This window comes from Panulirus ornatus, chromosome 29 (assembly GCF_036320965.1).
Source record: "Panulirus ornatus isolate Po-2019 chromosome 29, ASM3632096v1, whole genome shotgun sequence".
In the NCBI taxonomy this organism is placed as follows: Eukaryota; Metazoa; Arthropoda; class Malacostraca; order Decapoda; family Palinuridae; genus Panulirus; species Panulirus ornatus.
The window spans coordinates 8603380-8621372 of NC_092252.1; the positions used below are offsets into that span (position 1 = coordinate 8603380).

Consider the following 17993-nt stretch of genomic DNA (forward strand, 5'->3'; position numbering starts at 1 on the left):
ACTTGATCCGCTAAATATTCATCCACTTGATCCGCTGAATATTCATCCACTTGATCGGGTAAATATTCATCCACTTGATCCGCTAAATATTCATCCACTTGATCCAGGCGATCCTCTTCTTCAGCTCAGCCCGACCCAACCATGTATGTCTTCTCATATCAGTTCTCATACATTACTCCTGTGTTTATTCTTGTCCTTGCCATTTGCGATCTCGAGAGACCCCGTGTGGTTAGCACCGCTCTTTATAAAGGCTCCGAAGAGAAGTGCCTCAGGACTGAGCAGAGTCTACTATGCTTTCTGCAAAGTCTCTTTTTATTAAAAGACGCAATTTTGATACTTTTATTTTCTTGTATACTTTTGTTGACTCTCCGCAGTATTCATACAAGGTATACATATCACCTCCTGGGTTTTCCATCCATTAGTGCTTGAGTTCCTCGGGGATCTGTTGATGTCCCTCCCCTGTTTATAAGATTGCCCTTGTGTAAGCCAGAGAAGACCATACAGCTTCAGCAGCAGGTGAGGTCACTCGGTACACATACCTCTCTCTCAACTGCCTCTGTGATCAGCGTGTCTGTCGTCCATCACTCCAAACTGCCATCGTGTCCTTGCTTGTAATGCTGGTAACTGCTGCCTCTGATAATCGTGGTTTACATTTAACGTATCCTACTCCGCCGTACGTCATTCTTCTCGTGGTTACCGACCACTGGCAAAAGCCATTTTCCTCCTCATGTGGAATTCTCCGTTCCCACGCTTGGTGAGGTGACTCCTAGTCTTCTTTGGCCTTTCTTGATACAGGAGACTGAGCTATTGAAAGACCTAAGAATATTGGCTTACCAGGCGTTAGCACAGTATCATGGCCTACTAGGCGTTAATACTGTATCATGGCTTACTAGACGTTAGTACTATTAGGCGTTAATACTGTATCATGGCTTACTAGGCGCTAGTACCGTATCATGGCTTACTAGGCTAGCTAGGTACTGTATCATCAGGGTGCGTGAAGCGGAAAGGTGCTAACCACGTAAGGCGCAAGTCGCTTGTCTGGCCAATGTATTCTTCGTGTATGTGTTGACATACACTTGTGCTTATATGATCTCTTCCACGTTCATCGCCACTTGGGCAAGAGTTCAAAATCTAGAATTGTCTTGAGTCGTGAAACTACATACAAGCTGTCTGTCTTAATCGTGACTTGATGTACAACAGCGGCGAGGTGACCATGAACAGCCATGGTCATGGGAATTTTTTCCAAACCTGTGAGGTGTTTGTTGACTGTAATACAGAGGACCCCTGGAGTGCGGGACAGGCACCAGTGACGTTAAATAAATTACGAGTGTCGCTACATCTCCCCTCAAACGTTACCAAAAAGTACTTAGCTTGATTGGAAAAAAAATGTCTGTATTTAGTCGCCAGGATAAGAAAAAAAAGAAATCCAAATGCCTTCACGTATAAAAGATGTTACCACTTTTACATGAAGTAGTACGTAGTGCATTTACTCGAATTCACACACACACACATCTGTGTGAGGTACTCCTTCGTCAGTTGCTCCTTGTGTGTTTCGTGGTTCCTCCCGATGGTACACGTCTCCACTTCGTGTCATTCTTTTCCTCTCACCACAAGTCGATCACACGTACTACGTTATCCGTGTCGACGCTGGCCACTGCTGAGCTGGTTGGATTCGGAAGACGGCGCGCCATGAGAACCGAGCGGATCTTCTGCTTTGTTGTGTTGCGATGCGTTTTTTTTTTTCTGCAGTTTCACTCACCTTGGCCGATAACTTATGATCGTCTCCGTCTGTTTTGCTTGGCAATCTTCTATATATTTTTTCATATAACGTCATTTAGCCACGCCACACCAGAGAGATATGCTTAGGTTAAAAGTATTATTTATTTCCCCTGTAATTTTCGTTAATCTCGGTTACCGTGTGTATAAGTTGGTGGAGAGGCGCGCGCACGCTTGACGTCTCTAGCCGTGCCCACCACTCACACCGCTGTGTTCCGGAACATCAGAGACATCCGAAGCATCATTATTCCGGGAAAACGAAATGTTACTGAGTAACCTAAGATTAAGGAAACATAGTACTTAATTTCAGGTTAGGTTACCTTAAGTTAGGATTTGTAATGTTTCGGATTAGTGTGGATTCGAAATCATATTTGCCTCGCGTTGTCAGCGTTGTCTCCATTGAGAGGAGTGCAATGCTTCTCTGCCAGTATCGCTTTTACCTCTTGGGAGCCTAGATACTTTAACCTCGGTCCCGCGTCAGTGTGTGCGAAACGCATGGAACCCTAGCGCAACCAGCATGGTTAACTCATTACTCTCTGAATACGTTCCCAACAGCCACGCGTCGCAACACACCGTGTATGGGACGCTGAGGCGGGCGGGTGGGACCTAGTATGCAGGTGAGTCTTATCTAGAATACACGAGTATTCCCCTGCGTCGCTAAATACCCGAAAATGTAGCGATATGAAATTAAAAAAGTCGCTATACTGGCATAAACTTTTCCTCTGCTTTGCTGTACGTAGGATCGTTGTGGCGTAGTAGAAATGTTTATTTGAATTTTACGATTTACCTGCAGCTGAATTACAAGTATAGAGTTACTACTTTAGACATGTAATAGAGTAGAAAGTGCGTGTTCTATAAAGGTGTCTCGCTCCCGGACGACTACGTTTCACGTCTTTAAACAGAGTCCACATTCCCGCTAATTATCGAACGGAACTAATTAGTCTTCAAGATTTTGCTCTTCCTTCTTCAGTAGTACATATGTTTTATACTTACTAAATTCCTTCTTCAGGTATATATATATATATATATATACATATACATGTTTTATACTTAGTAAATGAGAGAATCGCAACAATCATGATAGCTTCATTCATTTCGCCACTTCGAGGCAAACTGTGTGGTTGCGCGTGGACGTGTAGGCGAAGCCAGGGTCGGGGTTTTGATTACCCTGAGGTTAGTAATGTCATCAAAATTTACCGAGTTGGTCTTAGTGTTGTGTTTCTAATGGTGTTGCTGTGTAGACATCTTTTACGAGGCAGGCGTCAATGAAAAAGGTTTGTTATGTGTAGTCATATGCGTTTATTTAAAGAATAGATATTTACAAACATATTTAATATCTTGTGACAGCTGGCTAAGGATCTTAATTATGATGAGACTATGTGATAAAGCCCATTTGAAACTGACGGTACCAAATGCGCCATTCAGAGTATGAGATCAGCTTGAGTATGATAGGTTAGATGCAGCCAAATGCAGGCTAAGTTATATCCAGCCTGTATTACAGCGAGTTGCAGTTGGAATTTAGAGGAGGGTTTGAGGTGAGTGTGTATGTGTGGGTGGGTGTGTATATTTGTGTGTGGGGGCTGCTCAAGTGGCCTAGAAGGATTCACTAGCAGACGGTGAAGGTGGAGTGGGTTGTGTTAAGTCTTAACCCTGGAGCTGAGCTGGGAATCATTCGCTGGCGGGGGTTGTGGTAGGCTCGTAGGCTGGGGGTGGTGGTGGTGGTGGTGGTGGTCCGTAGGCTGGGGTTGCTGGTGGTCCGTAAGCTGGGGGTGGTGGGGGTCCGTATGCTGGGGGTGCTGGAGGGCCGTAGGCTGGGGGTGGTGGGGGACCGTAAGATGGGGCTGCAGGGGCGGGGTAGGAGGCCTCGCCCTCGTAGGTCACCTCAGCGACGTAGCCGCTGGTGTGGTCGGCGGTGAAGGTGACGATCTGGGTGCGACCGTCGGGCAGGAGCACCCTGTAGGAGCCTGAGGTCACTGTGCCGTCGCTCTTCTCGTCGTGGGCGAAGTCGTTGCCGCTGTAGTCGTCCTTGACGGCGTAGGCGAATTCGTAGGGCATGCCGGGCTCCTTGTAGGATGGGGGAGGGGGGGCGTAGGGGATGGTCTCTGGACGGGGAGCGGCGCAGGCCACAGCCACCAGGGCGGCTACCACGAAGATCTAGAACACAGGAGAGGCAGGTCAGTGGGCTAGTTGAAATGGAGCTCAGAATACGTTCGTTGGCACAGGATTGTATGTGCCGAGGTCCTTACCAAACTAGAGTATACAAGGGCCTGCGTATACAAGGCCCATACTCGGCGTTCCATGATAAGAGAGAACGCAGTGCACTGTATGTTCCTCGGTGGAAGTAAACGAACTCAGGTTCACAGTTGCTCGTACGGTGTTAGTTGGAAGGCTCATTTATGAAGTGGAATGATAGTTATAATGGGTAGGAGTGCACGTAGTAGGGACCACTCACAATCATCACTGGCACACAGAGCGGCCGGCCCGTGTTTAACTGTAATATTTTGGACTTAATCATCTAAAGGGAAAATGAGTTAATGACACGCCTTGGCATTTAGCGTTGGAGTGAATGTAAAGACGGAAGAGAACTTGCGGAACCAAGCTGGCCAGATATGCGACAGATATGAAGGTGTAACACATGAGGAAAGACGGCATGTTGGTGGTGACACATGAGGCAGACGTGCTTGTCTGGTGTACATCCGTTGTCTTAGTCTGAACTGGAAATAATGAATAACATTTTGTATGGAACACGCAGGCAACACATTCATGAAAATGTTTGGAAGAATTGTTCCTGGCTTGAATATAACGTAATTAACACTTGGTTAATGACAATGTGGTTTAATGTTACTTCGTTTTGCATCGAATCTTGTGAGATGAATAATAAAACTTAAACCGAATGCTGTGAATATATATCTTTCATGATATGAACAACCATTCATTGGATCTCAAGTGTATGAAAACGATTTAGAATGATTGAGGGAGATCCATTCGCCAGTTACACTGTTGTTACAAAAATACTAATCATTACTAATTAGAGTTCTTGTTGATGACAGAAAACCTTTAAAACGATTAGAAGAATGTTAGGTAAACCTGATAATAAAGAGATGTCCATGACTTTCCTGTAATAATTGACTCTTTTATCGATGTTAAGTTCAGTAGTTTATTATACGTCCTGTTCCACGCAAGCAGTGCATTATGCTCTGCCTCGCTGTAAGTCATACGTACGTAAGCTGTTCATTACGTATGCTCTGCCACACCGTGCGTAAGTCACTTGAGCGTAACCAGTCCATTATGTTATGGCTCACTTTTTTTCAAGTTTTCTGTATTTTCTTGATAGTATTTGGTCATGTGCTGTAGAGAGTAGAGCTTCTTTTTTTTTTAAGTGAATACATGTAATGCACATGTAGGTTCATGAGGCAGGGACGTGCACGTATGTTGATGTACGTGGGATGAAGTCTCTATGAAGACTTAGGTCAACTGTTATCCACGAGATCTCTGGCACCCACACATAAGAACCAGCTTATTAATGTTAGTCATGGGACTAGACATTAGCCTTCTAACTAATAACTACAGTCGTAAGGTCACATGAGGCTCTCAGAACTCAAAAGTTAGATTCTAAGCACTGTGCACGAACAGGAACTGAAAATGTTCGAAATCGTGATTAAGGCATCTGAAAAAAAAAAAAACAATGACCTGGTATTCCAGTGCGTGGTCAAGCCTGAAATCTGAGCTGGGGATAACGTCGAAGACTTGAAGGGTAATAACGTGCCAGTGGTCGTCCATAAGAGGCAGTAACTTAGTGGGCAAGAAGCAACCCAGTGTTGTTGTACTCACCTTAACACACACCATGTTGCTTGGTGTTGAACCAGCTCGGTTATAATGTGGGAGTGAAGATGCGCCGCTTTTTATACCATCCCCTTCCTTAACCCCGAATGACGTCATCAGGGGTAAAATGACACCACTTAAGTGTGAAAGAAAAAAAAAGGGTTGACCACAGAATGAGTGTGTAGGAGTGGTCATGTGTATGTGGGCGGCGTAAAGTACTTTGTGTGTGTGTGTGTGCGTTTTCCCCAACCCGCCCCAAGTTCTTTAGCCAAGGCCACCATATGCCAAAGGGGGACCATTTACCTCTTGCTTCACGGTGTGCCTTTAGCAAACGTCAACGCCACAAACGTAGAGAGTATACGTATAGAAAATTTATCGGGGGCTCCTCTCACTGCTTATGGCGAACTGTTCCACACACACACACACACACACACACACACACACACACCAGGAATGGAACACTGCACTTCAGCAAACACAGGTCCTTTTCGTATTATCCTGTAACTGAGTTTGAAGCCTTTTGCATAAACGTACACAGTAGTACTCACAAAGTGACAACACGCGATAGTGAAGATATCCTGTATAATAATAAACTTAAGTGAACAGAAGCCTTTATTTCTTTCATTAACATCGTGCAATAGACAAGAACAACTTATGATGCTAGACACAGACTCTGTAACTAATAGATTACAAACGTCTTCACTGTACCCTGTGTAACAATACACGGTATTACTGCAACTAGTAGATTACAAACGTCTTCACTGTACCCTGTCTAACAATACATGGTATGACACACGACCCCTGCGGTTTACAGAATACAGCAATACAGACGGCCTCTTGGATATGCAGCACTGAACAGTACACACACACACACACACACACACACACACACACACACACACACACACACACACATATACACACACACACAGCCTGGCTCACGGCCTTAACAGCACTCCTTCGCCGGTGATAAATAGATAATTAGAACAAACCAAATAACACATTTAGCCAAGAGCCGTCATGGTCTACGTAGCTCTTCCAGACACAGAGAACAGACCTTAGAGCCGCCTCTCCAAGGTAGGAGGAGTAAGAGGTTCTAAACAGTATTTAATGAAGTCCTGTGACGAGTTATTACGCACAGGGCTGGGGCTCAGGGCCGCCCAATTACCCGCCCGGAAGAAGCCATTACCCAGTAATTTTGACACCATCGCCATACCTGGGACCCTCTCAACCATTACCCGAGTGTATGTTTTTACCATGAGTACGTTACGGGAGAGAGAGAGAGAGAGAGAGAGAGAGAGAGAGAGAGAGAGAGAGAGAGAGAGAGAGAGAGAGAGAGAGAGAGAGAGAGGTCACCACACCTCGTCTGCTTGAGGCTACAGCGTTCGTGGAAAGTCACCTTTGGCGAGGCTGCATCATCGCTAGGTGAGGAAACAGGTCACACAGTTTCTCCATAAACTCTTGCTTCAGGGGAGTCTATCCTGTCCTTGCTGCTGACCGTAGCGCATGCCTTAGAGCTGCAGGAAACTTCTGAAAAAAAAAAAAGGGTCCTAGGGTAACCCCAGGACCTTATGAAAAAGGGGTCCTGGGGTAATCATGAATGAAAGAGGCATACCTGTGTATTTATGTATGTATGTATATGTATGTATATGTGTTGCTAGTTTCTGCCTGCTTGTGGTTACACCGCGAGTGTAGCGTCACCTTGGGCGTGGTTGACGAAAGGGACTACAGTCTCCTCAGACATCGTCAGGCAGGAGTACAGGGCGCAGGTTTATTTATCTCAGAGTCCTGAAACCGCAAGTGAGTGACCTTGGCTCATTACTACAGCGTATAGCAAACAAGGAGGCCATGAACAGCCTTGGTCGTGTGATTGCTCCTAGTCCTGTCAGAAGATGGTAGCTGGATGTAACACACACACACACACACACACACACACACACACACACACACACAAGGCTCCTGGCATGGAGGGGCACGGTGCCATGATGTGTATATACTAGTCCCAGGAACACCACATTCTCTACCTCCTCCTTGCAACTTCGAGTCTCATCTGTACGTTAAACCCTCGTCGGTGTTGCCAGATTAAGACTGACAAAACAAAACCTTACGAGGCGCAGATGTCGACCTTTGTGCTGGCATTTCTAAGATGCTTGCTCCACGGTTCATCACTGGATAGTGACTGTAGAATCTCGTGGTCTCAGTCACTTACATGAAGTAGCTCGTAACTTAGAGATGAGCACCGTGGGTCATGTTACCTGACCAATAACCTGTAGGGGAAAGTCCTCGGCACATCGGCCACTCCTCATTATGTGTGAACCGCAAGAAAAGAATCGTTTTCTTTTAAGTTTGTATTTACATATTCGTATTCATATATTTTCTTTCTCATGTACCTCCAGTTGCATTACAGGTAGAGTAGGATGCCTGTTAATGATTACAGATCAATTTATACTTAGTGTGTTTTCATAGACCAACATAATCCAAGTCTAACAGTGTAGATCGTCAATCAATATACCTCTATCATCATGTATTTTACCGGACGCAAACATAGCGATAGAGTAAAGGTGAAGTATTAAACCGTTGGTTGAGGCTGGTAATTTATAGTTTTGATGTATTTTCTGCAAATGTATTACATACATCTGACGTCTCAGCTTCGTAGACTTTACAGACGGTTGCCTTTCATGAAGGATTTCCAGTGCAATGTGCTGGTTCCACGTCCCCGCTGAACGAGTTAGTGTTGCAGGCCCTTTTTTCGTTCTGGTGGTGGGTATGCTTATGCCTCTTGCAATTTTAGCAGTCGGTGATGAAAGAGCAGTCATGAACAATTAGTACAAATTCACGTGATTGTGTGACGCTAACACATGTTGAATTGTACGTTGGTTTGTTTATGAAGTCATTGTTTTCTTTTCTTTTTTATCCCCATTACGTTTATACCGTTTGGGTCAAAGCTCGTAATTGCTTACAATGTTCGTATATCATACATTACCGGGTGTGAGTTGAACTCATGTCTTTAAAGGAAGCGATCCTCAATAAAGAGTATTCTTTCTTAGTACAACATCTTTATTTGAATAAATAATGTACAACCACTGCAGGTCCTTGTGATACTGTTGTCTGACCTTGATGATGGCTAAAGTGATATTGTCAAGCCACTTCTGTTGCCAGGAAGGCAGGGCTATGTTCTGTGGGATATGTCCTGTGCTGGCTGGAGACCGTTGAATAGCAGAAGGCAGTTCAGGGGAGGAGGTGTATAGATTGGCCAAGCGGTGGTATGATGACAGGTGACGTAGACAGGTGTCGAAGATGATGGGGGTGTGAAGACCGGACGGTAGGTATCTGTCCAAGGGCTGTGTTGGGGCTCAGGCGTAAGGATGGGGTTCTTAACGGCCGTAGGATTTGGGTGCGGGAGCTGGGTACGTGGCCTCGCCCTCGTAGGTCACCTCAGCGACGAAGCCGCTGGTGTGGTCAGCGTTGTATGTGACGATCTGGGTGCGACCGTCGGGCAGGAGCACCCTGTAGGAGCCTGAGGTCACTGTGCCGTCGCTCTTCTCGTCGTGGGCGAAGTCGTTGCCGCTGTACTCGTCCTTGACGGCGTAGCCGAATTCGTAGGGCATGCCGGGCTCCTTGTAGGATGGGGGAGGGTGGCCGTAGGGGACGCTTTCTGGGCGGGGAGCGGCGCAGGCCACAGCCACCAGGGCGGCCATCATGAAGATCTGGAGCACAGGAGAGGCGGATCAACGATTTGTTTATATAAGAGCTCAGAGAATGCGGTGGAGTCGTAGATAATGGAGAAAAGTGCACTTTCTTTTTAGAATACACTGAGTATAGTGTACATGGCTTAGGGTACATGGAGGGACGTCCAAGATACTGAAGTGTAAGAAAAAGAGTACATGAGCAGTTGTAAGAAGGATGAGTGTGATTGGAGTACACACGAAACGGAAACACAGATAGACATGTACTCAGGGTCAAAGAGCACATGGGGCTGAGTACACAAACTTGAGACTACATGAGAGAGAATCCATAGATGCTGAAGGTAAATAGAGGGAAGTTCTTAGAGCTGGGAAACCTGAGAGCTGAGACTGCATACCTTTGCGGACACCATGTTGCTTGCTGTCGAGCTGGCTGAACTCTGATGCCTGGCTGAGGATGCTCCGCATTTTATACTCCCACCTTAACCTTAGTGGCGTCACCATTGGACAAGATATCACTCAGAATAGACAATAGAAAACGGGGAGGAACCATGGTATATGTATAGGGGTTTCTGTTTTGGGGTGATAATTGTACTTATGTGTCATTTTCCGCAAAGTCCAGTTACTTATGAACTCAGGGGGTTCCCAACCTGGGGGTCGCGAAGGGGGTTCGCGAAGCCTTGAGAGAGAACGTGGATATTCTTTTTTTTTATTTTTTCATATACACGTTACAGTCTTGGGAGAAATTGAGAGCCTTGGGCACTCAAGGCTCTAGGCTAGGGTGGAGGGCGAGATGATACACCGTGTGTAGAAATTTCACGTATCTCGTAAAATAGATAATACTGTCTTTATAATATTTTGTATATAAAATTGAGGACTTCTTTTTTTAATTTTACAAATAGGCCTGCGACGTTCGGAGGGATATAGTACGTACGCCTCACCACCCAAGTAAAAGGCATGCATTGCATGATCCACCGTTATGCTCTTGCATGTAAGACTCTCCCCAGCCCGCCTCTCTGGAAGGAGTGCTCGACTCCGTGGTCAAAATCGTGAATTTGGTAAACGCAGGAACATTCAACTCTCGTCTTTTCAGGAGGGCTTTGCAGAGACGTGGTTGCGGACCCGCGAGGTTCTCTGCCCTCTTGTACACGGCTGTACGCTGGCTGTCGAGTGGGAATGTTGTGACTCTGTGTTTTTGAGTCGAGAGATGAGATCAAATTATTTTTGGATGTTCGAGAGAAAGACAGATCATCTGGTTCACTTCAGTGATAAAACATGAATTCAAAGGCTTGCTTGCCGGGCAGACTTCTTTCGAACAGCTAAACAAACGAAATTCGAAGCTTCAGGGCGAGGGGAAACACATGTTCTCATGTTTCAGGATAGTCTCCGGGCCTTCATCTCCAAATTGCGGAAATTGGCGTCGTCGTAAAGTTGATCTTGGAAATATCGCCATGTTTGAAAGACCCTGCGAGTTGGTAGATGAATCAAAAAGGTGGGTGTGTGGGGGGGTGGGGGTGTCGAGGGAAAAGAGGGGGGGTCGAGAGAAAAGGGGGGGGTGTCGCAAGAAAAGAGGGGGTCGCGAGTGTGGCGGTATTTTGAGAAAAGGCGTCACGAGCGGGAAAAAGGCTGGGACCCACCGTATTGACCTCCTTCAGCATGACGGTGCGACCCTTGGCCATGATGGCGTGACGTTTGACATGATCCTAACCTATTTTCTCTCTCGGCCTTATGCAGAACGTTACACAGGGCCTTATGCAGAACAGAGAGAGAGAGAGAGAGAGAGAGAGAGAGAGAGAGAGAGAGAGAGAGAGCATGTCTGTCACCGATTTGTGCTGTGCGGAGAGGGGATTTCCACTCTCCTGGGATCCATTTCCTGATGTGTGTGAAAGTTTGTATGACTACCTATTTGTACACTTCGAGAAGGTAGTTTTGCATCTGTAGGTCCCCTTCTCTTGTATGTGTATGTGTTTGCGTGTGTGTGTGTGTGTGTGTGTGTGTGTGTGTGTGAGGTTGGCTACAGGGGCCAGGTGACGTCTAACATGCACAACATATAATCTGTTCCTCTGTGTGTCTCGCTGGTTGTTGGGATCTGTTTTACCTTTATTTGGTTGATCATTGGCAGCGTTACCGTGGTAATGCCTCACAGGTTGCTGATGGTGTTAACATTTTGCAGATGCTCAGAATTTTTCGTTACTGTATTATACTTTGCAGTTGTATTCATGTGTTGTTTTCTGTTGCTGAGGACTAACAAACTTTGTTCGTTTTGGTATAGTCATTAGGACACATTTTTACTGTAACCGACCTGGCATATGGGTAGAGCGAAGTTGCATTCGAAGGAGCGTCAGTCGAAGAGATAGAATACTGAACTTGTTAGAAGAGAAAACAATAATGAATTTGGGCCAATTGAGTGCGAATGGCAGACCCTTGACCACTTCAGAGTTGCGAACCTTCAGTCTTATCATGTCTTTTCTAATGGTAGCTGAGACAGCATGAACATTGAATACCTTGATTAAGGCCTTTTTATTGACGCTGCGCCGGTTACCCATTCATCGACCATACCTAAGAGGAAGAGGGATGGCTGTATTGGCTTAGGGGCTGATTATCACGCCCAGGATTCGAACTCGGTTGGGCCCGAGTGTGACATATGGTCACCGAGGTTTAACACCACTATACCACGGAAACCCATGATGTTTATTTAATATTTCTATTTTTCTCCTGTTGATGTTACTTGACATGCCATTGCATTACTTAAGGGAGATTGATAAATGTTTGTTCAGTATTCGTTTGTCTTTATTTACAGAAATAACTTACTAACATTCTAAGCCCATTTCATGGCAACTGTAGTACCTTGGCTATGGCCAGACATTACAGTAGGACACTGGAAGTTATCATAGGGAGGACAGGATCATCCATTCCACATTAGGACACCACCACGTTGTCCTGTCGCAGTGGGGGGGGATAAGTTGGGATATGTTAGGCCATCTGGAGGCTGGGATATAACCAGCCAGGATACGTTAGGTTAGCAAGGCAAGATCTATGGAAGTAGAATGTGGTAGGTTGGGTGGAAACTTAGATATTTCAAGTCAGGAACGAACTGGCGTATGTCCAGGTGATGGGGGTAGATGTGACCCACAGGGTGAAGGTGGCGAGGACATTACACTAGGGCAATGCCAGTCCTATTGCTATGTTGTGATTCTGGCCTTGACCGGGGGTGCTTAGGGTCCGTAAGCTGGGGGTCCATAGGCTGGGGGTGCAGGGGCGGGGTAGGAGGCCTCGCCTTCGTAGGCCACCTCAGCGACGTAGCCGCTGGTGTGGTCGGCGTTGAAGGTGACGGTCTGGGTGCGACCGTCGGGCAGGAGCACCCTGTAGGAGCCTGAGGTCACTGAGCCGTCGCTCTTCTCGTCGTGGGCGAAGTCGTTGCCGCTGTAGTCGTCCTTGACGACGTAGGCGAATTCGTAGGGCATGCCGGGCTCCTTGTAGGATGGGGGAGGGTGGCCGTAGGGGACGCTTTCTGGTTGCGGAGCGGCGCAGGCCACAGCCACCAAGACGGCCATCATGAAGATCTGGAGCACAGGAGAGGCATGTCAGTGGCGTCTTTATAGTAGGGCCTCATAGAGTATAATCAGGTCGAGAATAATGGAGAGAAATCAGCAGTTCTTAGAATACATGAAGGAATATGTGTAGGGCTTAAAGGACATGGGAGGAAGTAAGTGGCGATGTGAGTACATGGAAAGTTGGAAACTTGGGCTGATTTTAGACATAAGTAAGTAGACAGGGGACGAGAATATGTGTAAGACCAAGAGTATGTTAAGGGATAAGAACACAGGAGCTAACTCCTGTGATCACTTAGAGAATAATGACTGAAAGTGAGTGTACGTGGAGGGGATCAGAGCTGAGAGTGTATAGTATGGGGGAACGTTAGAGCTGAGACTGCACACCTTTGCGGACACCATGTTTCTTGTTGTCGAGTTGGCTCAACTGTGATGACGGTGTGGGGATCCGCCGCTCTATATACTCCCGACCCAGCCTTAGTGACGTCATCACTGGCTAAAAGGACGTCACTTAAGATTAGAAAAAAGAAAAGAACATGGAAGAGAAGCCACAGTATGTTTAGTGGTTCCTGTTTCTGGGCGGTGATTGTACATATGTGTCCATCTCACACGAGGTCGAAGTAATTATCAATTAACCCCTTTAGCACGACGGTACGACCCTTGGCTATGATGGTGTGACTTTTCACATAACCCTGACCTATTTTATATCCGATACAGAACAATACACAGATCTTCCTACATAACAGTACCCGTAGTCTCACACACTACTTACTGTATTCACACAAAACAAGTGTGTATGTGTGTATTTACCCTTTTGTGATTACCTCTTTATATGTGCTGTACGAGAAGGAAGTCTTACATTCGTGGGCTCCCATAAGGGTGTGTGTTTATGTATTTGTAATAACTAGTTTGGTTAGTACGGAGTGGTGTTTCTAGACTTGTAATGCTTATCTCTTGAACGTTCTCTTTTCAAACTGTCAGCATTCCAGATTTTCAGCATTTACTTTAAGCCATTCATTGAGCAGTCTTATGGTATAAAAGTACACCGTAGCACCTTTTCTAACAAGTTTCCTCCATAACATTTCCTCCAGGTGTTCTGTCATTGCATCTTTCGGAGAACAGTTCACTCGTGACATTAAACTAGGTGAGAGAGAGAGGCCAGGCTGGTCGCCTGTCTCCTAACTTATAAGAAGGTCAGGTCACCCTTGTCCTAACCCATCCATCCATGTTATCTTACTGCGAGGCGCACCTTCAATGGTCCAGAGGTGTCCCATTCCCTCTCAGGCGTGACTAGTGACGTTACCGAAGGCTGTTATGTTATACTTTCCAGCGTGTTGTTTCGTTTTCTGTTGTAGGATGTTGGTTGAGACGGACGAACTTTGTTTATCCCAGTGTATCTGAAGGTTTTATCATAACCTTGAATTCGTCATTAGGGCTCTTTACTTATTGCAGTCGACATTGCTTGGGCAGAATTATGCGCTAGTCTAAGCCACGTCAATGAAATTAAGATGATATGCTCATTGAAAGGAAAAGAAATGCGCATCGAGGTTCCTGGGCATTGTACACCAAACTTTTGAAAGTGGGGAGGTCTTATGAAGAGGGAAAGATACTCGAAAGAAGTAAAGAGAATTCCACGTCATCACTTTACAAGGAGAGAAGGTATTATAACGAACAGTCCTGGAGTGGCTGGTCTCCACATAGAAACTATGGGAAGTATAGATTAATGGCGAAAATAAGTAATACCTTACGAACTCAGGAAGAGAAGCAGCATCACTATAGACGGAGGGGAATAGCTGAAGACAGGTGATGGCAGGTGGGTGAGTGAGGCGGAGGGCTTTTTGGTTACACTGGCTGAAAGAGAATTAGAAAAGACTTTACGTTCTCTGCACAGCAGGAGATAAGTACATTGCCAGTGATACTGCGTAAAGTGTGTGTGTGTGTGTGTGTGTGTTTCAAGTTATGAAAGATCACACACAGGACTCCTAACATCCTAGGTAATTCTTCTTTGCGATGACATCCTCCTTTGTCCCCACACGGCACCTGTGAGGAGACGTGTGACACATTACACAAGAAATCCTCTGGCCTGCAGATATTCACCTCACTGTACCTCAGGGATCAGAGGTGGCTCGATAGATCTTACTTTCCCCACCAAGTTATCGATGGTTGCAAGTTGTTGTTAAGGAGGTTTATAACTTAACAGTAATGTGGTATTCACTAACCCAGGCAATGTATTTCCATCGCATTGTTATTGGCTGAGCGTGGTGTTAGTTTTAGTGTGTGTATGTGTGGAAGAGAAAGTGTGTGCGCGTGTCTGTCTGTCATTGTTTATGTAAATGTCTTATGCATAATTGGGCAGTTGCGGTAAAGACTTTGGTCTTCGTCAAGCCACGCCTGGTGGTGTCAGATGTAAGGCGTCCGTCTGCAGGTCATCCTTATATCCCAGCCATCGGCCAGAAGTCTTTGATTCTGTTACGAGTCTGGATCTCCTCAACGCAACAAGTACTACCCTTGACCGCGCGAGAATTGTAAGATCTGTTGATGATAACATCATATCTGCTGTTGATGCGACTCGACATCTTGATATATTAAGTAGAGGAGATCAGGGAAAGTTTTATTCCGTATTCGTTTGCCTTTATTTACAAAAATAAGTTACAACCATTCCCGACCCGTGTGGTGGCCACCAAAGGGCTAGACGTTACTGCTGGACACTGGAAGTTATTAACAAGAAGGACATGATACGTCCCCACAAGTCTAGGACGCTACCACGTTGTCCTGTCGCAGTGGGGGTTAAGCTGGGATACGTTAGGTCATATGGTGGTTGGTTTATACCAACCGGGATAGGTTAGCAGGGAGGTGGGTTGGAGGCTTAGATATATCAAGTTGGGAACAGACTGGGATATGTCCAGATGACAATGGGAGTCTAGTGTACCCTTGATAGGTAGATCAAAAGGTGACCCTACAAATGGCACTACCACAGGGCCATGGTGGCCAGGGCATTACAGTACGGCGATACCAGTCCTATTGCCATGTTAGTCCTCAGACCGGTGGTGCTTAGGGTCCGTAAGCTGGGGGTGCTGGGGGTCCATAGGCTGGGGGTGCAGGGGCGGGGTAGGAGGCTTCACCTTCGTAGGCCACCTCAGCGACGTAGCCGCTGGTGTGGTCGGCGTTGAAGGTGACGATCTGGGTGCGACCGTCGGGCAGGAGCACCCTGTAGGAGCCTGAGGTCACTGAGCCGTCGCTCTTCTCGTCGTGGGCGAAGTCGTTGCCGCTGTACTCGTCCTTGACGGCGTAGGCGAATTCGTAGGGCATGCCGGGCTCCTTGTAGGATGGGGGAGGGTGGCCGTAGGGGACGCTTTCTGGGCGGGGAGCGGCGCAGGCCACAGCCACCAGGGCGGCCATCATGAAGATCTGGAGCACACGAGAGGCAGGTCAGTGGCGTCTTTATAATCGAGAAAGAGTGTGCAAGGCTTATCGTACTTTAAGGGAACCCCAAGACGCTAGAAGTGTATGGAAAAGAGTAAATAGCGATGAGAATACATGGACAGTTATAACTTGGGATCAAGAATACTACATGGGAGAGAGTACACAGACTTCAGGCTACCTGAGAGAGAACTATTAAAGGTTGACGGTAATTGGGGGCAACTACTCAGAGCTGAAGGTAAGATGAAGGATATTCCGAGAAAAGAATACAGGAGCTGACTCTCGGGATCACTTAGAGGGGAATGACTGATACATAATTATATGGAGGGGATCAGAGCTGAGAGTGTATAGTATGAGGACCCTTTGAGCTGGGACTGCACACCTTTGCGGACACCATGTTGCTTGTTGTCGAGTTGGCTCAACTGTGATGACGGTGTGGGGATCCGCCGCTTTTTATACTCCCGCCCCAGCCTTAGTGACGTCATCACTGGATAAAAGGACGTCACTTAACACGATGAGGAAAAAAAGAAGATAGAGAGAAGCCACAGAATGTTTAGTGGTTCCTGTTTCTGAGCGGTGATTGTACTTATGTGTCCATTTTACACATGGTCGAAGTTCTTATTGATTAACGCCTTCAGCACGACCGTACAACCCTTATCTATGATGTTGTGACCTTTGACATGGCCCTGACCTCTTTTCTGTCTCATACAGAACATTATACACAGCCTCATACAAAAATAGTACTCATAGTCTTACACATTACGTATTGCGTTCACACAGAACGGTGAGAGAGAGAGAGAGAGAGAGAGAGAGAGAGAGAGAGAGAGAGAGAGAGAGAGAGAGAGAGAGAGAGAGAGAGAGAGAGAATCTGTTTACCTATTCGTAAAGCACAGAGAACGATTTCTACGTTGTGATGCCCCCAATCTCTTGAACTTTTTCACTGTTACACAACTTCACAAAACTCACTATTCACAGTTTCATCATTCAATGTATTCCATTCATCTGCCACTATTATACTGTAAAAGTACACATTTTTTGAACAGGTTGCTTGCTTATTTTCATTTCATAACCTCTCGTTGTTCTGGCCACTAGCGACATCGAACTACCTTAAAGACTTCAAGGTTATGAAAACGCCTCTAACTTCTCTCTGTATTCCGTTGTGGACGACTGAACTCTGGGGTCTCTAGACTTCCTCTGTAACTTGGCTAGGCTAACGTACGTCTGATGCCATCTTTGTTGCCCATCTGTAGACCTTCTGCATTGGTCGTTCGTGCGTCCTTAAGTGAGGAAGTGTGTGTATGTGTGTGTGTGTGTGTGTGTGTGTGTGTGTGTGTTACCTGGTGTATATTTTTGTGTATGTATATATGTATTTGTAAGAGGATTGTAAAGCTCTACATATGCTATCGTTTCTTAATAGTCTATCGCCGCTCGATTTCTGTGATGACAATAAAGAAAATATGCCTGAGGATCGAGTATCTCTTCCATGTATGCGGTAATGAGAGCATTTTACACGGCCCTCTATCTAGATTTCAGGTCTGTGATCCGTCATGCAGTGGCCCCTTGATGAACATCAGTCAGACATATTTGTCTGTGTGTATATGCTGTTGTTCAGGTATCAATGTTACCTCGTCCGCAGTGAGAGAGAGGGGGACTGGCCACCTCTATCCCAACTCATACGAGGGTTAGGTCACCCTCGTTCTGACCCATCCATATTCATGTTATCAGACGGAGAGGCGAGCAC

General features: G+C 46.1%; 5 protein-coding genes across 6 annotated transcripts in view; 1 reads left to right on the forward strand and 4 right to left on the reverse strand.

Annotated features, from left to right (window-relative positions):
- LOC139758061 (protein O-linked-mannose beta-1,2-N-acetylglucosaminyltransferase 1-like) overlaps positions 1 to 17993 on the forward strand; it is a 72421-nt gene that overhangs the window by 26990 nt on the left and 27438 nt on the right. The gene's annotated exons all lie outside the window — the stretch shown is intronic.
- On the reverse strand, positions 3063 to 5677 carry LOC139757930 (uncharacterized). The gene is made up of 2 exons (XM_071678870.1): positions 5608 to 5677; positions 3063 to 3930 (listed from the first exon to the last, which is right to left on the reverse strand). The coding sequence occupies exons 1-2, from the start codon at positions 5620 to 5622 to the stop codon at positions 3445 to 3447; spliced, it is 501 nt and encodes a 166-aa protein (XP_071534971.1). The 5' UTR covers positions 5623 to 5677; the 3' UTR covers positions 3063 to 3444.
- LOC139757931 (cuticle protein 19-like) lies at positions 8635 to 9723 on the reverse strand. The gene is made up of 2 exons (XM_071678871.1): positions 9680 to 9723; positions 8635 to 9305 (listed from the first exon to the last, which is right to left on the reverse strand). The coding sequence occupies exons 1-2, from the start codon at positions 9692 to 9694 to the stop codon at positions 8973 to 8975; spliced, it is 348 nt and encodes a 115-aa protein (XP_071534972.1). The 5' UTR covers positions 9695 to 9723; the 3' UTR covers positions 8635 to 8972.
- Positions 12059 to 13283, reverse strand: LOC139758059 (cuticle protein 19-like). Its single transcript, XM_071679124.1, has 2 exons — positions 13220 to 13283; positions 12059 to 12844 (listed from the first exon to the last, which is right to left on the reverse strand). The coding sequence occupies exons 1-2, from the start codon at positions 13232 to 13234 to the stop codon at positions 12497 to 12499; spliced, it is 363 nt and encodes a 120-aa protein (XP_071535225.1). The 5' UTR covers positions 13235 to 13283; the 3' UTR covers positions 12059 to 12496.
- On the reverse strand, positions 15449 to 16689 carry LOC139757933 (cuticle protein 19-like). The gene is made up of 2 exons (XM_071678872.1): positions 16635 to 16689; positions 15449 to 16240 (listed from the first exon to the last, which is right to left on the reverse strand). The coding sequence occupies exons 1-2, from the start codon at positions 16647 to 16649 to the stop codon at positions 15884 to 15886; spliced, it is 372 nt and encodes a 123-aa protein (XP_071534973.1). The 5' UTR covers positions 16650 to 16689; the 3' UTR covers positions 15449 to 15883.